The sequence below is a fragment of the Anastrepha ludens genome, chromosome 4 (genome assembly GCF_028408465.1).
Source record: "Anastrepha ludens isolate Willacy chromosome 4, idAnaLude1.1, whole genome shotgun sequence".
Taxonomy (NCBI): domain Eukaryota; kingdom Metazoa; phylum Arthropoda; class Insecta; order Diptera; family Tephritidae; genus Anastrepha; species Anastrepha ludens.
This window is the reverse complement of record NC_071500.1, coordinates 7,183,016-7,206,446: the sequence shown is the minus strand read 5'-3', so window position 1 is coordinate 7,206,446 and position 23,431 is coordinate 7,183,016. Positions and strand designations below refer to the sequence as shown.

The window sequence follows — 23,431 nt, the reverse complement described above, 5'->3', positions numbered from 1 at the left end:
ACATATTAGTCAGCCATCTGCATCATCCTTAAATCACCCTATACCTACACCAACTCCAGTTATTTACCGCCTATTGATATTTTTCTATCTCCCAGCAACCACAAATTGTTGTCATAACATTTTACTGCACATAAAAACAACACTAGGCGGCACTGTCTTTTGCAAATTTAGTTCGCATTCGGGTTTTCTAAATTACAGACAAAATATAAAAAAGAAGGTTTAATAGTCAATTTGTTAAATTAAAATGGCCAATAATAAGACAATCAGATTGGATCCAATGTGTGTAACGTTGGCGGATATTCAAAGAGGTGTAAGTTCAGTAAGAATTTTATAGTAAAATAATTCAATGCATACTCTTCTGTTTATTTGTAAATATAATCCGAAAAATATTATATTGCATAGATTACTATGAACAAACAGTTGGGCGAACTCAAAACTTTTGCGAAAACAGTAAAATCCGCACACTCCTTGGTTGATTCTGCTAAATACCGGCCTAAACATATTAAAGTAACACTCCAAAAAACTAGCGAAATTCTACTTTTCGAACAACGTAGCTTAACTGTACTGGCAGATACTGAAGAAGGCAAAGCAGTTTCAGAGGACAATGAACGCTATGACTACTTAACTTCTGCTCAGGGTAGGCGGCGTCGCACAATCGACGCCGAAGCACAAACTACCGCACTTCTCTACAAAAGTCGCGATGTGAACACCGAACGCATTCGCACTGACAATGTTGCCTCATATGTGTCGAATTTTGAAATGTTCGACACCTATAAAGATTTACAGGCTACAACGAAAAGTGTTGAGTTGGATGAGCATAAGAAAATGGAAATCACCACCTATAAAGTGGAAGGCAAGGATACATTCATCGACATTAACCAACAGCAAAGTTTCCGCTTGGCGCTTATGTTAACCATGCGTGTGCTTGCGGGCAATGTATTCGAGCATCAACAGCGACGGTTTCGTAATATGCGCATGCCAGATCCGCTGACTGCACAAGTTAACTACCGTTATCGGGTAGAGCTGCTTTGGCGATTCCAATTGCCACACACATTGGCCGGTGATCAGCAAAAGGCTGTTGCCGATCTTAGCTGGTGTCCACACAATGGTGACTTACTAGCCGTGGCATATGGCGTCTATACATTCAGAGATGACAATGCGAACGCAGATGGTTGTGTATGTATTTGGAGTATAAAAAACCCGATCAATCCAGAAAGGTACTACAAATACGAAATTCCAGTCATGACCGTAGAGTTTTCTCCTTATAATCCACAATTACTAGCCGTCGGATTGTCGAATGGCACAATTGAAGTGCTGAACATAACTGAGCTCGAAGCACCTCCTATAGCCATTACAGATCGCCGCACTCTACATAATTGTGAGCCAATTGTGGCTATAAAATGGATTACGCAAAATAAACGGATTGACGGAAATTACTCCGTCGAACCCTTTTTGGCGCTCTCCCGTGATGGTTCCGTAACAAAATATAGTATCATTAATAGTCCACACTTATTGGCGAATCAGCTCGTTTTGTTGGATCGCATCGAAGCCAAACCTGAGGGTATACAGTTGGAGAGAGCGCGTGAGCTTCTGCAAGCTAATCGTCATCCACAGGGCTTGAACCTATGTTTAAGTCCCACACAAGCCGATATTTACTATGTACTTACCGACGAGGGCTGTCTACATAAGTGCTCAACACACTATCCGCGCCAACACTTGAGCGTACTGCAAGTGCAGGAAGCCGGTGCCAATGCAATGGACTATTCGCCGTGGTCACCGAAACTCTATTTAACCTGTGGCAATGATTGGTGAGTGCAATAAGGGGTTAGGGGTAGTTAGAGGCCCGAAAAAATTGTGATTTTCTGTCGTTTTGTTTTTGCTAGTCAGTTACAAAAATAAAAACATAGCACTAATACTCATGTTTTGACTTGACCTTAGCAAAATTTCAATAAAAAAAGTAATAATTGTAAGAGTTATCGCTGTTTGGGTGGAGCCCGTTTCTCCAGAAGTCTCTTGCGGTGATCATCACAAGTCCTTGGAGATTCATCTAAAATCAATCGGTCAAGAGAAATTAGTTTTATTTATAGATAAGCTTGTGCCTGATCGAAGCATCTTTTTTCAAAATGACCAAAATATGGCGTCCTTAGGAAATATTTTTCAGATTTTCCAAAAAAAAACCGACAATTAATTGTTTAAAAAAAATCGAAATTTTTGAAAAAAAAAAATCCTTCGATCAGGCATGAGTTTTTTATGTTTTTCAAAAGCAGTATACATTTTATTGAAATCTACCAAGCGGTTTTTAAGTTACAGTGATCACCAGTTAAAAAAACGTAGTTTTGAGAAAAACGCATTTACAGTTTTGCTATCGATTGCCGGAGCGCCCTTTGTTAATTGTTGAATAACTCGAAAAATATTTGTGGGATTCACCCCAAATTTTCACACAATATTTTTAAGATATTATACTTTAAGAAAATGCAAAAAACTCCGATTTTTTGAAAATTCTGACTACGCCTAACCCCATAAATTCTGCAGAGAACCTGTTGTTGGTATGCATGACTTTTGCTGCGAATGCAGAAACTTTAAAGTAAAAATGATGAAAGATATTTTCGAAATATTAATTATAAAAATTTACTTGCAGGTCAGTAAGAATTTGGTTGGATGATATTTTCCAGCCGATAATCACATTAAAGCACCAAGTACAGCCTATACACTGCGCATTCTGGAGTCGTACACATTCCACAGTTATCGTTTCATTGAGTCGTAACTCGGTTGATGTTTGGGATATCAAGCAAAGCATATTGAGGCCAATGTCATCTACAAGATTAAATGGTGAAAATTATACGTGTTGCAAGTAAGCAGTTTGACTTTACGATTTTCAATCATCAAATTCAATATTCAACTTCTTCTTACTTACTTTTTCTCTACATATTAACCATATTTTTAGATTATCGCTTTGTAGTCGCTCATTAGCTGTAGGCAATGAAGCTGGAAGCGTTTTGATGATGGCTTTCGAAGATATGCCATTTCCGGCATACTATCAGTACGATCAATTGGAAAAATCAATTCTCAGCTTGCTGTCCAATGATAAAAAGATGAAACATAAGGTGAAGAGTATCGGCTTCTTTGGATATCCAGAACATGTTAGATTTAGACCAAAAAAACGTAGTAAAAGGCGTAAAAAACCACAACAGGGTACGCACTAAGGCAATGGAAAAAATATTAAATATACAATAATAACACGTGGGCTGAAAAGTCCCGGGACTAACACATAGATGGCACCAGTTTTATTGCATTCAACTCTTTCTCAGTTAGTACTAATCTTAAAAAAAAGCTGTTAAAATTTCATGGTATTCTATTTATTCTTCTGCTTAATTGGCGCGATAACCGCTTACGCTTTTTTGGCCGAGTTTAACAAAGCGCGCCAGCCGTTTCTTTCTCGTGCTAACCGGCGCCAATTGGACACACCAAGTGAAGCAAATACATCCTCCACCTGATCTTTCCAACGCAGAGGAGGCCTTCCTCTTCCTCTACTACCACCAGCTGGTACCGCATCGAATACTTTTAGAGCCGGAGCGTTTGTATCCATTCGGACAACATGACCCAGCCAACATAGCCGCTGGATCTTTACTCGCTGCGCTATGTCTATGTCGTCGTAAAGCTCATACAGCTCATCGTTCCATCGTCTGCGATATTCGCCGTTGCCAACGTGCAAAGGTCCAAAAATCTTACGCAGAATCTTTCTCTCGAACACTCAAAGCGTCGCTTCATCGGATGTTGTCATCGTCCACGCTTCTGCGCCATACGTTAGGACGGGCATGATGAGAGTCTTGTAGAGTGTTAGTTTTGTTCGTCGAAAGAGGACTTTACTACTCAATTGCCTACTTAGTCCAAAATAGCACTCGTTGGCAAGAGAGATTCTACGTTCAAGGCTGACATTGTTATTGGTGTTAATGCTGGTTCCTAAGTATACGAAGTCCTTTACAACCTCGAAATCATAATTGTCAACAGTGACGTGGGTGCCGATACGCGAGTGCGCCAACTGTTTGTTTGATGACAGGAGGTAAAAAACAGTAAAAATACCATTCTAGCGAAGCAAAGGTTTGCTGACTTCAACGTGGTCGTCGATCGCAGGTAGGTAGGTAGGTAGGTGAAATGGTTGAAGTGCCAGTCTGGCACTCCTCAAGTAACACTAAAGCTCCGTTTTGATACCATTATGAGACCTCCAACAGGCAGATATCTGCAGCCAGCCAGAGCTGTTGATAAAATGGAGAAGGTTGATTGGATTTAGGTTGGCGCACTGCCCAGGCTGTCGAAGAAAGGAGCACCCAGTGATCTTAATCGTCTAGCTGCCAAACCCGGACATTTACAAGGAAAGTGCTCAACAGTATTTTTCTCTAAAAGGTCCCCACAGCTTCTGCAATGGGGGTTAAATGATAACCCTAGCTTTTCCGTGTGTGTGCCGACCGTCCAATGACCGGTAAACATAGCTGCGAGCTTGGAAATTGAATAGCGTGGAGTCCCCAAGTCTATATTGTACAGTGACCAAAGGGTTTTCGAAATAGCACATGAAGAAATGGAGCTTTATCTTTTTTGCGCTTTCCTGAGAAATAATTTGTGCAGTTCCCATTTAACAAAAGTCAGGGGGATGCCGATGACCGGGTAGGAGGTCTATGAGGCCAATTTAGTCCCCTTCCTGGCTAGCTAATCAGCAATTACATTTCTATCATTGATACCATGTCCTGGAACCCAGATCAGAGAGATGTTACCTGCACACCCAAGAGATTTTATCTCCTCCTTACAGGAGTTTACTAGTTTCGTTCTGCACCATGGCGTCGTCAGAGCCTGGATCGCGGCTTGACTATCGAAGAAAATGTTAATATCTCCCCCGCTCTCGCGTTTCCTAAGCATTTTGCATGCCTGCAGGATCAGAAAGACTTCTGCTTGAAAAACACTACCAGTATTGGGCAGTTTAAAGGAGATAGATAATTTAGCTGATTTAGAGAAAACCCCTGCTCCGACTCCTGATTCCATCTTGGAATCGTCAGTGAAGACAGAGGTGCAAGCTTCGGTTCAGATTTCCCCCTCGATCCAATCCTAACTATTTGGAAAGATTGCATTAGTATGGCCCCCACACTCTAGTTTGCGGATAGAGAGATCTTCTGTTCGAAGTTCGGAGGAATACGGTGTTAACTGCCCGAAAACACTATCATGTCCCTTGAGAGATTGCCTTCAGAAGCCAATCTCCTTTAACCTGATTACACTTTGTGCTGCGATGGAAATAACCTAAAAGTAGTTGATCGTACTTTATAAAAGTTATACAGGGTGGGTCAAATAAGACCTACTAATGTTAAGCACAAATAATTTTTTTATTTTTTGACATATTTATTTTTCTTTTTTTATATATTAGGTTATATTTGAATTGTTGGAAATTTATTGTGGAACCCTACAGTACAACACAACGCGTTGAACTTATCGAGTTTTTCTATTCTTACACAATTAGCCACACAAATTGATATTTTAAACAATGTTTTGATGTCGGCTGAAGCGCATTTCCATTTAAATGGTTATGACAACAAACAAAACTATAGATTGTGGGGATCTGAAAATCCAAGGGGCCAAGATCATCCACACCAACATCAGTTGCACCCATCTAAAGTACTGTTTGGTGCGGTGTTGTGGCCAGTAGAGTTATCGGTCCATATTTCTTCCAAATTGAGGATGCAACGCCGGAATCGATTTCAGGAGCTTCTTACAGAACATTGATAGAAAACTTTTTGCGGCCAATGGCGGAGCAGTATCCTAATTTGTGGTTTCAACAAGAAGGAGCAACTGCGCATACTGCTAGGCAGTAGTCTTTAGTCATTAGTAGGTCTTATTTGGCCCACCCTGTACATAAGAACATAAACAAAATTCAAATACGGATCCGAATTTAAATATTATTTTACCTGAGCTCCAGTGAAAAAGAGTAGGACAAAACTTAATTCCTGGAGATGAACAAAAACTTTACTCAATTGAATTTCAGGGCTAAAATAAACCCGGTATTTATTACTATATTTTCATTTCGTGCTGGCAATCAATAATGAATGCGGTGAGAGCCAGCGTTCGCTTCTGTACTACTAACAACTTCTCCTGCACTTCAACCAATCTATTTAGTTTTAAGTCTAAGTTTCTTTGGACGTTAGAAACCGACCTCAAATTTTGTGGGACCAGTATCAGTTTGTCATCACTCGCACTTTTTCCATCATGGATTTTATGTTATATGGAAGTAGAGATTAGGTAAGACGGACTAGGTAAGACGCTGTTGGAGGAGCTCATCTCTTCATCATTGGTATCACCGCTAGTATCACTGCTGACATTTCTAAGCAACAATTCGAAAGAAGCGCTTAGTGGAGTTATCTACAACACAAGCTTCAAGTCCAGCGGCCGCAATTATCAACTCCTCAGTGCCAGTTAGCAGCTTCTCGCTGTATAAATAAAATTATCTGTCTCATAAAAAAAAACTATCTGCCGTTCAATGACGGCAAAAACTATAGAGGTCCCCAATATATTAATAAAAATTAATATTATTAAAAATTAAAATACAAGTTTATTCCTTAAAAGTGATATTATCGCCTTCAAAGTACTCCCCATCAACTGCCACGCACTTATGCCAGCGTTTGATCCGCCTCTCGAAACTTTTTTGGGACTCCATTTTCCGTAACTCTTTTTCAGAGCCATTTTCAATTGTTCCATTACCTTCTTTCGGCTGTTAAAACTCATTCCTTCCAATGGTTTTTCGACTCGGTCACACAGAAAAAAGTCGCAGGGAGCCATATCAGCTGAACTCAATGGCTATTGGATGGTATTCGTTTCGTTCTTGGTCAAAAATTTACGAATAATGAAGGCGCTGTGCGACGGTGCGTTATCATGGTGCAAATTCCACGAGTTCCTTTCCAACAAATCCGTTCGTTTATGGAGAATTACTTCACGTAAACGCCTCATAACGCCAAAATAATAATCCTTATTAACCATCTGATATTCTCGCAAAAATTTGTGATGCACAATATCGATGTAATCCATAAAAACCGTGAGTCTCGCTTTCTTTTTTGACTTAAAAAGGCGTAATTTTTTTGGTCTTGGTTCATTTGGAGCTCTTCACTCACTTGTTTTATGTCTGGATTGCGTTTCCTACTCATAAACCCACCTCCCGTCTCCAGTAATGATACGTTTCATAAATGTTGGCTCGGATTTAGCCTTGAAAGTCATGTCTTTGGCGATATCAACGTTGCACCGCGTTGTCCCAAATCATTAACTACATAAGCAATGGTCAAGTTCTCTGCCAGCTCTATAATGGTAAACTTTTATTATGCAAACTCGTTGTTGCAAATACAAATCCATTTTTAAAGCTGTAAAAATCGAAAACACGTGCAGAGGTAGATTTACTCAAGACGGCGTACCTTTTACAAATGTCAAGCGATGGCTGTAAAATTTTGGTAGGAATGTTTTGACCGATGTGGCAACCTAACAAAAAAAAAGCAGAACTCAAATCAGTTGACTTAGAGCGTCACCTTGCGGTTGTTACGGGAACTTTTTGATCAAGGTAGTATATGTAAATATATTTGCCGCTACTGAAGCTTATAATTAATGTAAATGAAGATACTCGTATGCATGGCAATGAATACTTACCACGTTCGAATGTTTCTGAGTAGTATACACGCCTTCAATATGGCCAAGAAGACGTAAAAGATGTTAATATTGGTATATTTAGCCTCTTCGATGGGTTATTGAAGGTTAAACTAGCAGTTAGTTTTACTATCTTTTCGTACTATCTCGAATTTTGGAAGACAATACGGGGCTATTAATATGTTTCTAACCGAGAACAGAAACCCAGAACCATTCGCTTTAATCGTCGGTTATTACGCCATGGGATCTTCTCTCTGATCATAATCATTAATAATTGTTAAGGTAAAATCTATATAAAAAATGTGGTTTGAGTCCCTTAAAGCTTTGAAAGAGAAAGCGGCGCAGGACGTGAAGGCGCTGAAGAGGGCTTCCAGCAATGTTTCGAGCAAGAAAAGATTTGTAAGAAATATTTTAGGGATGGACTATAAATATATATTGTATTGTATATTTGGCAAGTCTTTTAACGTCCGACACTTTCAAATTTATTTTAAAAAAAATATTTGCTTACGAAGTTCTATAAGTATCCGTGTTTGATAATAGGGGGCGTTCCTGAGGGAAGTTGGTGTTAGCGTCATACCCGTCATCTATCAAACACTGCCATCTATTTCGGACCATCTGAGGCGTGTTTCGTGATTTTCGCAAAGATGGAAAAAGACCAGTATCGTTCGGTAATTCGCTTTTTGTTTTTGGATGGGAAAAAATGTCTGGATCCCCAAAGTTGGATGTTGTCTATGGGGACGCTTCGCCATCTATGACCACATTTAAATATTGGTTCAACGAATTTAAGCGTGAGCGAACATCCGTTTTTGATGAGGAGCGACCACGATGCCCAGCAGACGGGGTTACGGAATGGCAATTAATGGCCGCGGATACGATGGTTAACTTCGAAGCAGTTTTTGGAGCAATTTAAGCGAGATCCGAAAGAATTTTTGAGTCGAGTTGTCACCATTGATGAAACCTGGATTCATCATTACTCACCAGAAACTAAGCAACAATCAAAAACATGGATTTTTCCCGGTGAATCTGCTCCAAAGAAGGCGAGGACAGTCCCATCGGCCGGAGAGATCATGGCGACGATTTTTTGGGATGCGAAGGGCGTCATCCTCATATCTTTTTTAAAATGGAAAGAACGATCACTGGACAATACTACAGTGAGTTATTGGAGCGCTTTCACAAAAAATTTAAGGGGACACAGCCACAGCCAAAAAAGGTTCTGTTTTACCACTATAATGCACCAGCACATTCATCCGGAGTTAACGCCGCCAAACTGTATGAATTGCTGCCGTACCCCGCGTATTCCCCCTATCTGGCTCGCTGCGTCTTTTTCTTGTTCATAGCATGAAAAAATAGCTAACGGGAAAAAAATTAGTGCAAAGGAGGAAATCATTGCCGAGACAGAGGCGTATTTTGGGGAGTTCAACAAATACTATTTTTGGAGGGATCAAAAAATGGCCGGAGCGTTGGGAGGAGTGTATCTTTCTAAAAGAGGACTATTTTGAAATTTTTATTTTTTAAATGGTGACTCTATTCTTATTGGTAAAGCCCAAATTTGATTCAATTGCAAATGGTCTTGAAGCTCTTAGATTTTTGCCAGCCCACTTATCTAAACTTCATACGGTGGCATATATTTAGCTCTTTTACAGAGATGCATACACATGAAAAATTCTTTAACAACTACCAGTGTTAAAGGATGAGAAATTGAGGAATATCAACCACTTGCGTCACAATGGTCCCAAACATCAATCTTTAAGAATTTCGAAATATCTATAATGTATGCCATGAGCGGTCTCGATAGTCTAGCGTAAGTGCACTAGCCTGCCATCCCAGAGGTTGTGGGTTCGAATCCCACGTAAAGCACGATCCTCGCACTCTTCCAAATTTACCTACTTTCCCTGTTTCTAAAATAAAAAGAAAAAACACACACTTACACATTGCATCAGTGGATGCCGTCAGCAGTGTGTGCTCGTCGATACTAACATAACCTGAACGTCATAAACCAAGCTTAGACATATGGTAAACAAACTGCTTCGACACATTAGTGATTTTGTTTTGGTATCGTATACTTTTGGTTTCGTGAAAATGACTGATTTTGTGCCGAATAATCGTCATTTGCGGGAAGTTTTGATTTTCCTCTTTCATTCGAAAAAAACGGCGGTTGAAGCGCATCGAGAGCTACAAAAAGTTTATGGAGATGCTGCTTTAAGTGAAACAACGTGCTGAGATTGGTTCCGTCGCTTCAAAGATGGTGATTTTAATGTTGACGACCGTCCGCGTGAAGGAGGGCCGAAAACCTTCGAAGACGCTGAATTGGAGGCATTGCTCAATGAGGATCCATGTCAAACGCAAGATGAGCTTGCTTCAGTATTAGAAGTTACCCGCCAATCTATTCCCAAGCGATTGCATGCTTTGGAAATGATTCAGAAACAGGGGACTTGGGTTCTTTATGAGTTAAAACCAAGGGATGTTGAACGTCGTTTTTTCGCTTGTGAACAACTGCTCCAGCGGCAAAAAAGGAAAGATTTTCTTCATCGCATCGTGACGGGTGATGAAATAATGGATTCATTACAGCAATTCAAAGAAAAGAAAGTCATGGGGACAGCCCGGTCATGCTCTTACGTCATCGCCTCGGCCGAATATTCAGACTGCGAAGGTTATGCTATGTGTTTGGTGGCACCAAGTTGGTGTTATTTATTATGAACTGTTAAAACCAAGCGAAACCATCACTGGGGATCGGTATCGACTTCAATTGATGCGATTGAGCTGAGCACTGCGCGAGAAGCGGCCGCAATACGAGGAGTGGCATGAAAAAGTGATTCTACAGCACGACAACGCTCGGCCTCACATTGCCAAACCCGTTAAAACCTACCTGGAAACACTGAAATGGGAAATTCTACCCCACCCGAAATATTATCCAGATATTGCGGTATCCGATTATCATCTGCTCCGATCGATGGCACATGGTCTAGCTGACCAGCAGTTCCATTCATATGAAGACATCAAAAAATGGCTTGATCCGTGGTTAGCCTTAAAAGAGGAACATTTTTACCGCAACGGTATACTAGAAAGATTGGAAAAGTAATAGCCAGAGATGGGCAATACTTTCAATGATTCACTTGTAACCATTTTTTCAGAATAAATTTGTATTTTCATAAAAAAAACAGCGAGATCTTAGTTGCGCACCTAATAGATTAACGAAACCAACGCAAGACTGAGTCTTGTCGAGGCCCTATGCCCTCGAGAGGAGTAAACAAGGAAAAAAATGCCCATACTCCTAATTTGTGTCGTTGGTATTCACTGAATACTATTCAGGGTCTCGGCCTTTAAATTTTCGACATGTCCTACAAGAGCCATGTGGTCTATTTTTAATTCAAATCAATTTTAAACTTGTAAAGCCTTGAATTAAAGTAAACACACACCAATTTTCACAAAAATATCACATTTGTATGTATGCTTTACTACTCGTACTTCTAATTTATTCAAAGATAAGCGCTTGAGTGATTTTGCTTTACCAAAATATACAAGTTCAACACAATCATTTTGTCAATTTCATTAAACCTTCTGAGTAAGTATGTAGGTATGTAAGTCTTATCACATGTAAGTTAGGCTTTATCACACACCAAGCGAAGGTACGTATGATATTATACAAGCACAAACTGCGAACTCTTTGACCAACATTTCGTTTAATTTACATAAATTTACTTTAAATGCTGATTTCTCGGCACTCACTATCAAAGTCAAACACAGAGCTTTGCGCACTACTCAACCACCTTTACTCCAAAACATTTCACTATTGTTGCAAATACTCGCAGTCGTACCAAGAACGTATTTTTGTGCACAATTAACATAGAATTACTCAACAACTCGCTGGATTTCATCTCAATTATATCTCAAATATACTTATGCATATGTGATTTGTTTACTTCTCGACTAGCGCTGCGGTTTGGCATTCCATATCGCTCAAGTTCAAAAAATTACCTTATTTGCGGTCTGCTTACGGTTTATGAGAATTACTCGCTATTGCGAAGATTCAGCATCTCTCCGAAATAGGCACGATTTAGCGGTGCAAATGATTAATGTACTCGTATGTAGCTGATAATTCATAAATTCGTATGTTGGCAGTTGCATTTGAGCACTAAATTAAATATAATGACACATACGCATTTTGTGTTGCCGCTTTTGATGCCTGAAAGACAGTTGGTGCGCGCATTTCCAGCGTCCTATAATGACGCCGTTTCGCCCTATGCCGAGGTGAAGGATTTCTCTAAAGCGGTACGTTTCGAAGCGCAATGGCAGCCGAAATTAAAATTACGCCCACGCAAAGTCATACTCATTGGCGATGTGGCGGTGGGCAAGACAACGCTGGTGAATAGGTGAGCTGTTGGTGCATTTGTATGCGCAAAGTTTATTAAGTGTATTTTTTCGTGCAGATTTTGCTTTGATAAATTTGCCGAAAAATATAAAGCGACTATTGGTGTTGATTTTGAAATTGAGAATTTCAATGTGTTGGGCCAAAATTTCACGCTTGAAATGTAAGTGGTAAATTTTAATTAAATTTTGCAAGTAGGAAATTGTAAAAAGTTGAATTAAATTACAAATATTTTTAATAATTAATTTTTTTTTATATCCAGGTGGGATACCGCGGGCCAAGAACGCTTTAAATGCATTGCGCAAGCTTATTATAGACATGCAAATGGTATATATTAGTCGCACATAACTGATGATTTAGTAAAATTCGTGTCATTCATAACCACTTAATTACAGTTATTATAGTTGTATTTGATATGTCCAAGCCGGAAACACTGAAGTCAACAGCAAAATGGCTCAAAAGCGCATTGGCCGTTAATACAATACAAATGCCGCTTACTTTCTTAGTTGGCACCAAATCTGATCTACTGAGCAAAGAAGAATTTGTGCGAGTTGAACGTTTGGCAGCAGATATTGCAGAAGGCATAAAAGCTGAATATTGGTCAGTTTCTGCTCGAACTGGTTACAAGATTGTCGATTTCTTCCAACGTGTAGCCGCACTTTCCTTTGAGACCGCATGCAAAGATGCCATTATAGAGCGTCATTTTTTGGAGAAATCCGTTGCAGTACGATTACAACGAAAATCAAAACAATGCGGTTAGTTACAGAAATACAAATATTTATGGTCATATTTTTTCAGTAGTCACATTTACCCATTTCAGATTTTCGCAAAACCTATTTAGGTAACAAAGGAACTACGACTAAAGAAAGAAGTTTATGCCTTTGCTCATGATTTTCGAATAATTATAGTTTATACTTTTGTTTATGATTTCGAAATAAAACCAAAAAAATTTAACGAACTACTTAAGTATGTTTGTAAACACAAAGATACATATGCACATAAATATAGGTAAAATTTTTTATTAAAGGAAGCGGAAGTTGTAATAACTACTCACCACCCACAACCATTTAAATGCAGATATAACTCATTGTCACATTCCCTGGATTTGTTTAATGCAAAAATTTCTAATAACTTAATTTCCTTCAATCTCAACACGGCGTTGTTAACGGTATCGAATTAATGGTGTCATATCCCAAATTTAAATTAGAAGTCCAATCAACCAACGGCTGTGCCTGTCGATGTGCAACTGTTTGCACAGTGAGAAGTTTCACTTTTTCTATAACAAAATTGAGCTCTTTGTTTGTACGTTGATATTTACTAATTTCGTACGATTCACTTATCGCCACAATAAATTTCTCGTAACCGAATTTCACTACTTTTATTTTACTAAATTCATGAATTTTTCAGTATTTACTCTTCTAATTCTTTACTCGAAAGAGTCATTTCCTGTTCCTGAATTATAAATTGTCACAGGGTTGCATTTGACATAGTAACTATGAATGTTTTAATCAAGGCGAATCTGTTAAAGGTGGTATCCAAGAATGATAGAGAAGAAGATTGCGCCTTCCGAATTAGCCGTGTCGTAAGAGTCCACCAATAAACAAACAAAAGCAAGGGGAATTACTTGTTTGTGAAGAAGAGCAGGCAGGTAAGCGATGGAAACAGCCAAACACAAGAAATTATACGCACACACACACACTTACTAGCCCCGGCTTCTTCCGCAGAAAAACGTAAACAACTGCATTTGGAGGCTTTATACTTATTTGTGCTTTAACAATTTAACACGCGGCACTTCGTTTGCATTAGTTTGTTTAGTTTAAATCTCACAAATTCACTGAATTTTCACAGACATGCAACTTCTCCTACTTTTGTTTATTTGCTGTGTATTTCGAAGGGAGCTGACGTCAGGCTTGTCAAAATCGCGAAAAATAAAGTAGCTGCTTTTTAATGGAGCCACCTTAGGTACTCAATTCGTCTTGGGTGGTATCGGTAAATCCACTGATTGGTTTTTTTCCGCCGTGGCTGTGGCTGTCAGCCAAGGCGTATTTATTAAAGGTGATGGCACTAGATCAACAACAAGGTGTTGTGCGTTTGATTGTAACGGCAAGGTATTGGCGAAGTAGAAAACAAAAAATTAATTCGCCTTGTTTTATTCTGTGCTGACAGCCACATGGACATAGCTAAATAAAAAAAGCAAATCAGCTGATTTACAGAATGAACAAGGCGAATTCATTCTTTGTCAATACTTTGCTTTGACAATTAAAATGTACAAAGCATTGTTGTTGTATATACTCGTATAAAAAATTGAGAAAATTTGATATATTTGTATCCCACGACTTGACAAAAAAAGAGTTATAAGAGGAAAACAAGGGAAAGTGAAAACCTCATCGTGACTTGATTTCAAAGTTTATAAAATTAAACCAATTTTGGTTATTTAAACAAAAAACGGCGTTGCCGGAAGAAACAACATAAAAACAGCATTGAAGGTAATAAATGAATAAAAACACCAAGTGTTATGGCTCATAGAGGAATATTTGGGAGGTGTGGCGAAGATCAAACCGTTAACCGGATCTCAGTGAATTTGAAAGAATCAGCTGATTGGATGACGTAATCGCGATCAAGCGGTTTGTTTACAACAAAACTGAAATTTGTGTTGGGGATATACGATAAAAAATCAACACAACCTTCACTCCTGTTGCTTCGTTGACGTCTGCACAAATGACATAGACATCTGTGGTCAGAACCATTGTACAGATCCGTAAATAAAAACACTCAAAGCTGGTCGTCAAAAATGCCCAAAGCTTAAATCACTTGATCCCAAAATGCTGTTACATGGTTGCATGAAAAATTTTTTAATTTTATAGGAAATCGTATCAAAAAGTCTAAAAAATATCGTTAGGTTAGGTTAGGTAGCAATGGTTGCCCAGAGAGTGGGCCCTTTTGGACGAAAGAAGTTTGGTTCATCCTTTGTGATACCATTGCAAGAGGGGAAAAAGAAGTGAAGAAAAAAAACGATAATATGAAAAAGAGAGGGGTGGGGAGGGTTGAGTATTTGTGGAATATAAACGGTGGGAAATTTGCGGTTGCGTTAGCCGTTTTATGCTGCTGATGAAGTTCATCAAATTTTTTATATCTAGACCTGCTATATCAGCAGGCGCAGAAAAGAAGTGCGAACCAAGATGCTTGAGTCTTAGTCCCGCGAGAGCGGTGCAGCTAAGGAACAGGTGCTGAGATGCTTCCACCTCATCCTCCATACAGCTGACGCAAAAAGCACTCAAAGTAATTCCGAGTCTCACGGCATGTATAAAAATATCGTACAAATAGAGAAAATTGTAATTTAGCATAGCAACCCCGCCAACACGCTCCAGCAAAATGAGTTAGCACTCACCCTATTACACACTTAGGTACCTGTCAAACTCACACCTGGGCTGCCTGTCAAACAAATAGTAAGAAGAAGAATGTTTTTATTTGGCCCGAACAATGACCTTTCATTGTCGCATCCCTCTGGATTTTGTACGTCATGCAAGTAGCACTTGTTGTCTTAACGGACTCATTCTGCCGGCCCTATAATTCTGGCTTGACTATTAGGACCTAATGCAAAGATCTTTGTCAACAGAACGCCAGAAGGCTGTAATGAAGGTAGCTTTTATTTACTTACAAATAACCAGAAAAGCAAAATGTAATTTTTGTTTAACTGTTTGTTTTTTTTATGAATATTATTGTATAGTTTTTAAAGTATCTGCCGTTTGTGCCAAACTTTGTTTTTATTTCAATACGCTTTGAAATAAGGTAGCTATATAATAAAAAAAAACCGTTTCCAATAAATCTATTATTAAATTTCAAAACTAGAAAATATTTTAGTACTCTTTCAATGAATATTTCGCTATTTATTTTCGGGCGTATTAATTTTCGATTAGCAAATGCAGTGTTGCATTCAGATATGTACTTCGAACTTTTTCAACGCTTCCTAATGTGTGACATAAGTTGATTTCGAACTCGATATTCGAAAATGTGAACTTCCGCCGTTTTGACAACGACGGAAGAATTTCCTTTCCATTCCTTTTTTTCGTAGTAATGGCAACCAAAAAGCCAGCCGAGAAATCCGGTAAGGAATTTTTAACATTTTAGTGCAATTTTTGTTACCAAATGTGAATAAAAATATGCCTTAATTAAATGAGCATCAAATATGAGTGTATTTAAGTAGATTTACTAGCAAAGTTGTGTGAACATAAAAATAAAAAAAAATATTTGTTGGCCACGCGGTCGGAGTTGCAATACAAAAACTATAGTGCATCGAAGTCGCCCAAAATAGACAAATAATGTACGCATTTTGATAAAATTGGACAAAAAGAAAATCGTGAAAATGTGAATTGTTGGGAATTATTACTAATAATTTTCAAATAGCCCATCAGGTTTTGTTTATTAGATGCCTAACCTCATTTTTTGACGTGTTATATTGTGACATTTTTATAATTAATTATACTTGTTTTCGCAGCCAAACCGGGCGACAAGAAGCCCGAGAAGAAGCCATCGGCCGCTTCAACTAGCTCTGCTTCAGCTGCTAAACCTGCAGCAGCGAAGAAGGCTGCCCCCGCCAAGAAAAGTGCCGCTCCAGCTGGTGGTGTGAAAAAGCCAGTTGCTAAAAAACCAGTTCCGGCCAAAAAAGCCGCAACCAAGGCAAAGCCAAGCGCAAAGGATGCCAAAACTAAGGCTGCCGCTGGCAAAAAGCCACAATCCCTGTTGGCTAAATTGTCTGCGAAAGCTCGCGCTGCCGCTAAGGGCAAGAAAATCGCCGCCAAACCCGGAGCTAAAGTGCAGAAGGGAACAGCGAAGGCTAAGGCTGTTGCCCTCTTGAAGGCAAAGAAAGTTCAAACCAAGGTAGACAAGTTTTTTTTGTTATATTGCCAAATATATGTAATACACGTTATTGGATATTTCCAGATTGTCAAGGGCGCTTTTGGTACTCGCACTCGCAAAATCCGCACCAGCGTGCACTTCCGTCGTCCAAAGACTTTGGTGTTGCCACGCCGGCCTAAATACCCAAGAAAGTCGGTGCCAACCAGAAATCGGTATGTTTATCAATTGTTTAAATGCTCCGAAAATGGTTGTTATTTTAAATTTTCTTCCTTTGCACAGCATGGATGCTTACAATATCATCAAATATCCATTGACTACTGAAGCCGCCATGAAGAAAATCGAAGATAATAACACTTTAGTGTTCTTAACTCACCTGCGTGCTAACAAGAATCACGTACGTGCTGCTGTACGTAAGCTGTATGACATCAAGGTAGCCAAGGTCAATATCTTGGTGAGACCCGATGGTCAAAAGAAGGCCTACGTACGTCTTGCGCGTGATTACGATGCACTGGATATTGCCAACAAGATTGGCATCATATAAACGTCGCGTTATACGTTTCTTTTATATATAGAAATTTTCAAGAAAGCAAAATGACGTAAAAAATGGATATAAGTTAATATTATCTAGAATAAAAAAAAAACAAAAAAATATATTTTTTTCCACACATTTAACTTGCCACAAAAATAACATGACAGACGGAGATTGAAGATAGTTCGACTACTGTTATTTAGTTGGAGGGAAGGTATTTTTTCTTTTACTTTCAGATTTTGCTTTTGAATCGGTACTGTTATAATTAGAGCATATCGGATGTTGTTAGCTGTCTAAAGGTAAATATATAAGAATATACATTTATCAATTTACGCATTTCTATGATGATAATTTAGTAGGAATCTCATTGAATAACAATGTTATCATGAAAACACTTAACTATCTGATGCATATTTATGTCCATAACTGGATTAAATATTCACATGCAGACATTTTACTTATACACACACTTCTGCTTTGTTACAGATTTTCCAATATACCGTAATCGAAAGAAACGCTGATCAAAGAAAGGTAAGGAGCGCTTATAGTAGAACTTTTTCATATACTGCTGATGATATATTAGTAGGAATCTCACTGAATTTCGTAATGCGTTATTATGAAAACAACTTTACCTCACTGACCATTTAAACGTTTCCAAAATGCTCTCATTTATATTTTATAATTCATGCCCAATATCATTTCATTGCAGGTTTTCGTTGGCAGAAGGAAGCTTGTAATACTTACAGGTAATTAAACATGAAAATTGAGTACAATATACATTTTTGGTGATGATATTTTGTGTAGGAATCTCATTGAATACCTTTTAAAGTGTAATGAAAGCATCAACTAACTGATCTGACTAATATCATCAACCTGTTTTGAGTTGAAACCTATGGTAATAAGTTTTTTTTACTTTATTACAGGTGCTTATCCCTACATTACATGCATCCCAGTTAGCGACATGAAGCCTAGTGCTGAAACTTGAATCTGCTTATACATATGTGTATTTCTTATTGTAATTTATAAACAAAATTGAATAAATTAATCGTGGCATACGTATCAAAATTTGTTGTTGTAGCAGCAATACAAAAGCCTACCAGTGTAATGTAAATCACCGGTCGTCTTCGTCTGGCTCATCTAACGGTAGAACCAGGAACTTGCTGTTTCGATAGGTTGGGTCCAGAGGGAGAGGGTTGTTGGATGAGTGGGTGGTTCATTCCCATGGCAGTCGGTTCTATGTTTTTTCCGGCCAATGGCTGCCGCCGCGGTAGTGCACCATATCAAACTCTGCTGCTGTTGTTGTTGTTGTTGTAGCAGCATAAACATTTTCCATACTTACATACGTGGAATGCTGCTGGAGTGCCAATCCTTGGCCGGATATAAATCCGGGTCGTTTCGGTAACGTGGAATCGACTGCCGTGGAAACGTATCAAAATTCTCTTTTTGATCGGTGTATTCATGCAATTACATACAAATTTTGGTTGTTGTTGTCGCAGCATAAAGATTCCACATATGTACATACGGGGAATGCTGCTGAGGTGACAGTCCTCGAACGAATATAAATCGTGGTCGTTCCGGTTTGTTCGTAGCCATACGATTGTCAGGTCATACTTAGCATTTTAAAAGTCGTGATCTTAATTTAATTGGAGTATCAGTATACTAACGGTTGGTGTGGTTATCCGTTATGTGGTTTAGGTAAATTTAACACATCTTAGTTGATCAACTTCAGGCACATCACAAATTTCATCAGATATCAGTAACTCATTCGAATCTTTGTGTGTGTTCGAACCATAATAATAGCCTTGGTTGGTTAGTATTGGCAATTGCGAAGCGAATGGCAGCCGGTTCTACGTTACCGGAATGACTCGGGTTTTTCCCGACCAAGGGCTGCCGCCCCAGTTTACTAGCCCTGTCTAGTGAACTGCATATCACCCCACCCCTTACGTCACAGGAGCAAACTCTCGCAGCAATCCTGCACCAAATGCTTCTCCTCAGGGCTGGAGTCGAATCCAACCCTGGGCCAGAAGTATTCTACTGCTGCGTTTGCCACAAACGGCTTCACCCGAACTCCATCTCGGTTAGGTGTAATAAGTGCAACGGGTGGAGCCACCTTAAGACCTGTTCAGGTCTTAAGTCGCACAGGGAGTGGTCCACACGGTATGTGGCCACGTGTTGCTCCCGCCAGCAGGCGTCTGATGCCTCCACGGCGTCTCCAGGCGTCTGATGCCTACACCCCCTGATAGGCCGGCACTACCAACCGCCACCACAACCCACACCTCCACGGTGAGAAGCCTATCGGAGCAACACAACTCCCCTTCAACCCCTCCCCTCCCTTCCTGCTCCAGCAGCTCCTGGTCCCCCGTACAGTCTGTTCCGTGTGTCAGACCGTAATACCTCGGAATCTGGTATCAGTCCAATGCAATTCCTGCAATAGCTGGTGCCATTTTCGGAGATGTTCCGGCCTGCGCACCACCCGTGAGTGGACAACTGCCTACGTTGCCCCCTGCTGCAGAGCTTTGCACCCACTACCGCCCCCGGAGACGCGGCCGCCCACCACCATCGGGCCGCAACAACCACAGTGGATTGCGCAGCAGGTCCAACGTAGACAACCCCACGCGTCCCTTACCCTCCGAATTGCACAGACCTCACCGAGAAGCTGCAAGCTGCAACGGACTTACGAGTAAGGTCGACGAGATAGTTGACTTTATGAGCCGGCACAGTATTAAAATAGCTGCGGTCCAAGAAACAAAGTTGCACGCTAGGTCATCTCTGATCACCAGGGATGGCTATAACGTGCACAGACACGATCGCGAGAGAGATAATGGTGGTGACCTAGCGTTTATAGTCCACCACACAGTGCAGTATCGTCTCATCGATGAAGGAATCGACCGCAGGGACAGCACCTTAGAATGTCAAGGCATAGCTGTCCGGTCAGGCGATTCCGAGCTCGAAATATTTAACATATATACCCCCTGTCACCTGCTGCCCGGCACGATATCACCCTGATATAGGTGCGCTCATCAGAGGTGAAAACCGATTGGTTGTAGGTGACTTCAATGCGCATCACGATCTTTGTCATTCAAGCCTACCAAATGATCGTAGGGGACAGCAATTGGCAGAGCAGATAGACGACTCGACATTCAGCACTGTGAACGACGACGCCCCCACCAGGGTAGTGGGCAATTGCAGCAGCTCGCCTGACCTAACAATAGCTAGCGCGGGTTTGATAAATAGAATAACGTGGCGACCTATGCTATCGCTTGCATCAGACCACTTGCCCATTATCGTCTCGATTGAGAGACCTGCCGACTTCGTTTCCGCGAATCACTGGTCCTATTTTAACTTTAAAAAAGCTAATTGGGCCGGCTTCACGGAATTCACCGAGGACACCTTCGCCGCTCTTCCCATCCCCACTGATGTGCGCGTGGGCGAACGCGCATTCCGCAAGGTGCTCACAGCTGCTGCGGCTCGCTTCATTCCAGCTGGAAGTTATAAGGACATTCGTCCTCATTTCCCAGCCGAAGCAGCCAGTTTAGCAAACGAGCGTGACCACCCACGCCAGGCCGATCCCGGGGATCCCCGCATAAGGGATCTCAATTTGGAGATCCGGCAACTGGTAAATCAACATAAGCGGACTAAATGGGTTGAGCACCTGAAGACCTGTAACCTCACCTCTGGGGTGAGTAAGCTCTGGTCCACCGTTAGGTCTCTGTCGAACCCGACGAAGCACAACGACAAGGTGGCTATCACCTTCAACGGTTGTACTTCGTCGGACCCGAAGAGATGCGCGAGCTATTTTAGCCGGCTTTTCATACTGTATCCTCCGGGCGACAGAACCAAACGTCGTGTTACCAGAAAGCTGCACAAACTGACGAACGACAGTGCGCCACTTACTTTCTCCGGTGATGAGGTTCAGGGGGCCATCAACAAGTCGAAATCATCGAAAGCCATTGGCCCTGACGGATTAAACGCGCTGATGGTGAAGCATCTGGGACCCCTGGGAGTAGGATTCCTCACAAGGGTATTCAATTTGTCCCTGGCAACTCTCATCATCCCTGACAAGTGAAAAGCAGGGAGAGTGGTCCCACTACTGAAACCTGGGAAACCCGCCAACCAAGGGGGGTCTTATCGGATTCCGACGTGTGCACAGCACCACCACTGCACTCACCGCCATAAACGCCCAAATAAATCGCGGGCTTAACCAAAACCGCCCCTGCGAGAGGACTGTCCTAGTAGCGTTGGACCTAAAGAAGGCTTTCGATACAGTCAGCCATTCCACGCTACTAGATGATATTTATCAGTCGACACTCCCGCCAGGGCTGAAGAGGTGGTCCGCGAACTACCTGAGCGGTCAGCACTCGTCAGTGATTTTTCGAGATCAAATATCAAAGCAGAGGAAGATTAAGCAAGGCGTACCGCAGGGTGGTGTCCTTTCTCCCTTGCTTTTTAACTTCTACATCTCGAAGCTCCCCAACCACCAGCGAGAGTTTCCCTGATCTCATAGGCTGACGACTGCACGATAATGGCGTCGGGCAATGACATCGATGGCTTGTGTTCCAAAGTGAACAATTACCTCACCGACCTTTCTCGCTTTTTCACTGCGAGGATTCTCCAACTCTCCCCCACCAAGTCCACGGCGACCCTTTTCACCACCTGGACAAAGGAGGTCAAGTATCCCTTAAGGTAAAAGTCGACGACACACCAATTCCGACTGTAAATAACCCCAAAATTTTGGGTGTAACCTTTGACAGCTTGCTCTCCTTCTCTGCGCATACAACCGCAATTGCCACAAAAGTCCAAAATCGCAACAAGATCCTCAAATCGCTGGCCGACAGCACTTGGGGCAAAGACAAAGAACTGTTGCTTTCGACATTTAAGGCAATTGGCCGGCCGGTTCTAAACTATGCTGCGTCTGTCTGGTCGCCTGGAACTAGTGATTCGCAGTGGACAAAGCTACAGACATGTCAAAATACCGCCATTCGGACAGCGACCGGGTGCCTCCTGATGTCACCCATCCAACATCTTCACAACGAGGCACAAATGCTCCCAGTAGCGGAGCACAACAAACTGCTCGGCAAGCAGTTCCTGCTGGGATGTTACCGCAGGTTTCACCCCTGCAGACTCCTGCTTGAGCCTGAGCCGCCTTCCAGGCACGTCAGGAGACACCTACTAGACTACGCTGACGAAATCCAGGACAAAACTGACCGAAACCTACTGGACCGGACAGTATTTAGACAGTCAATAAACGACATTCACAGGGAGACCGTTAGCAGGATAAACTCCTACTTATCCAGAATTGACCCCGACATACCTAACTTATGTCCGGCATGTGAAGGCACCCCGCACGACACTAACCACCTTTTCACATGCCCCCCTCAAACCGACTCATCTAACCCCCCTCTCCCTCTGGACACAACCTGTCGAAACAGCATGTTTCCTGGGCCTACCCTTAGATGAGCTAGACGAAGACGACCGATGATATACTTACACAGACAGGGCTACCTATGCTGTTAAAACAACAACATAGGCGAATTTAGCAGTCTCGAATTGTGAGATGCGAGTCGCCAGAGAATAGAAAAGACGTAAGTACACTTTAATCTTATGTATATAATCAATTTAATCATTCCAAAAGCTATAAAGCTAAAAAAAAAATTGCAAAAATGGCTAGATAACTAGAAAAATGTACGAGCTACAAAAGCAGGAACTAAAATTATTGGAAACAAAATAAGAAAGGAAAAGGAAGAAAAGTTAGAAAAAAATGACACAAAGAAAGGATGGAAATAAAGCAAAAGAGGCTGGACCTCAAATACAAAACATAGATTTAGAATTAAAAACGACAGCTAATGAAAATGCAATCAAAAGTAGGTGAATATGTTAAGTAATTTTAAGTTTAATATTTTATGAAGTGAATGAATTTAATTTGTGATTTTTCTTTATATTTTATGAACATAGAATAATTTTTAATTTTACCTGTATATAATGCAGAATTCAAAAGTTTTAAGCGAATAAACAAATAC

The 23,431-nt window shown here is 40.8% G+C and overlaps 3 protein-coding genes and 2 non-coding genes across 5 annotated transcripts; all 5 read left to right on the top strand.

Annotated features, from left to right (window-relative positions):
- The first annotated feature begins 244 nt into the window (after positions 1-244).
- Positions 245-3,203, top strand: LOC128860860 (dynein axonemal intermediate chain 4). The gene is made up of 4 exons (XM_054098635.1): positions 245-310; positions 403-1,808; positions 2,639-2,851; positions 2,945-3,203. The coding sequence occupies exons 1-4, from the start codon at positions 245-247 to the stop codon at positions 3,201-3,203; spliced, it is 1,944 nt and encodes a 647-aa protein (XP_053954610.1).
- An 8,289-nt stretch (positions 3,204-11,492) lies between these two features.
- Positions 11,493-12,938, top strand: LOC128861469 (ras-related protein Rab-34). The gene is made up of 5 exons (XM_054099612.1): positions 11,493-12,032; positions 12,090-12,191; positions 12,291-12,355; positions 12,424-12,783; positions 12,849-12,938. Exons 1-5 carry the CDS (start codon positions 11,809-11,811, stop codon positions 12,917-12,919), a joined length of 822 nt encoding a protein of 273 aa, XP_053955587.1. The 5' UTR covers positions 11,493-11,808; the 3' UTR covers positions 12,920-12,938.
- A 3,093-nt stretch (positions 12,939-16,031) lies between these two features.
- LOC128861294 (60S ribosomal protein L23a) lies at positions 16,032-17,536 on the top strand. The gene is made up of 4 exons (XM_054099328.1): positions 16,032-16,133; positions 16,524-16,906; positions 16,970-17,097; positions 17,165-17,536. Exons 1-4 carry the CDS (start codon positions 16,103-16,105, stop codon positions 17,424-17,426), a joined length of 804 nt encoding a protein of 267 aa, XP_053955303.1. The 5' UTR covers positions 16,032-16,102; the 3' UTR covers positions 17,427-17,536.
- Positions 17,537-17,970: 434 nt separating this feature from the next.
- LOC128862602 (small nucleolar RNA Me28S-Am2634) lies at positions 17,971-18,064 on the top strand. Its single transcript, XR_008454503.1, has one exon. It is a non-coding gene; the product is annotated as a small nucleolar RNA Me28S-Am2634 (small nucleolar RNA).
- A 123-nt stretch (positions 18,065-18,187) lies between these two features.
- LOC128862603 (small nucleolar RNA Me28S-Am2634) lies at positions 18,188-18,278 on the top strand. Its single transcript, XR_008454504.1, has one exon. It is a non-coding gene; the product is annotated as a small nucleolar RNA Me28S-Am2634 (small nucleolar RNA).
- The last annotated feature ends 5,153 nt before the right edge of the window (positions 18,279-23,431 follow it).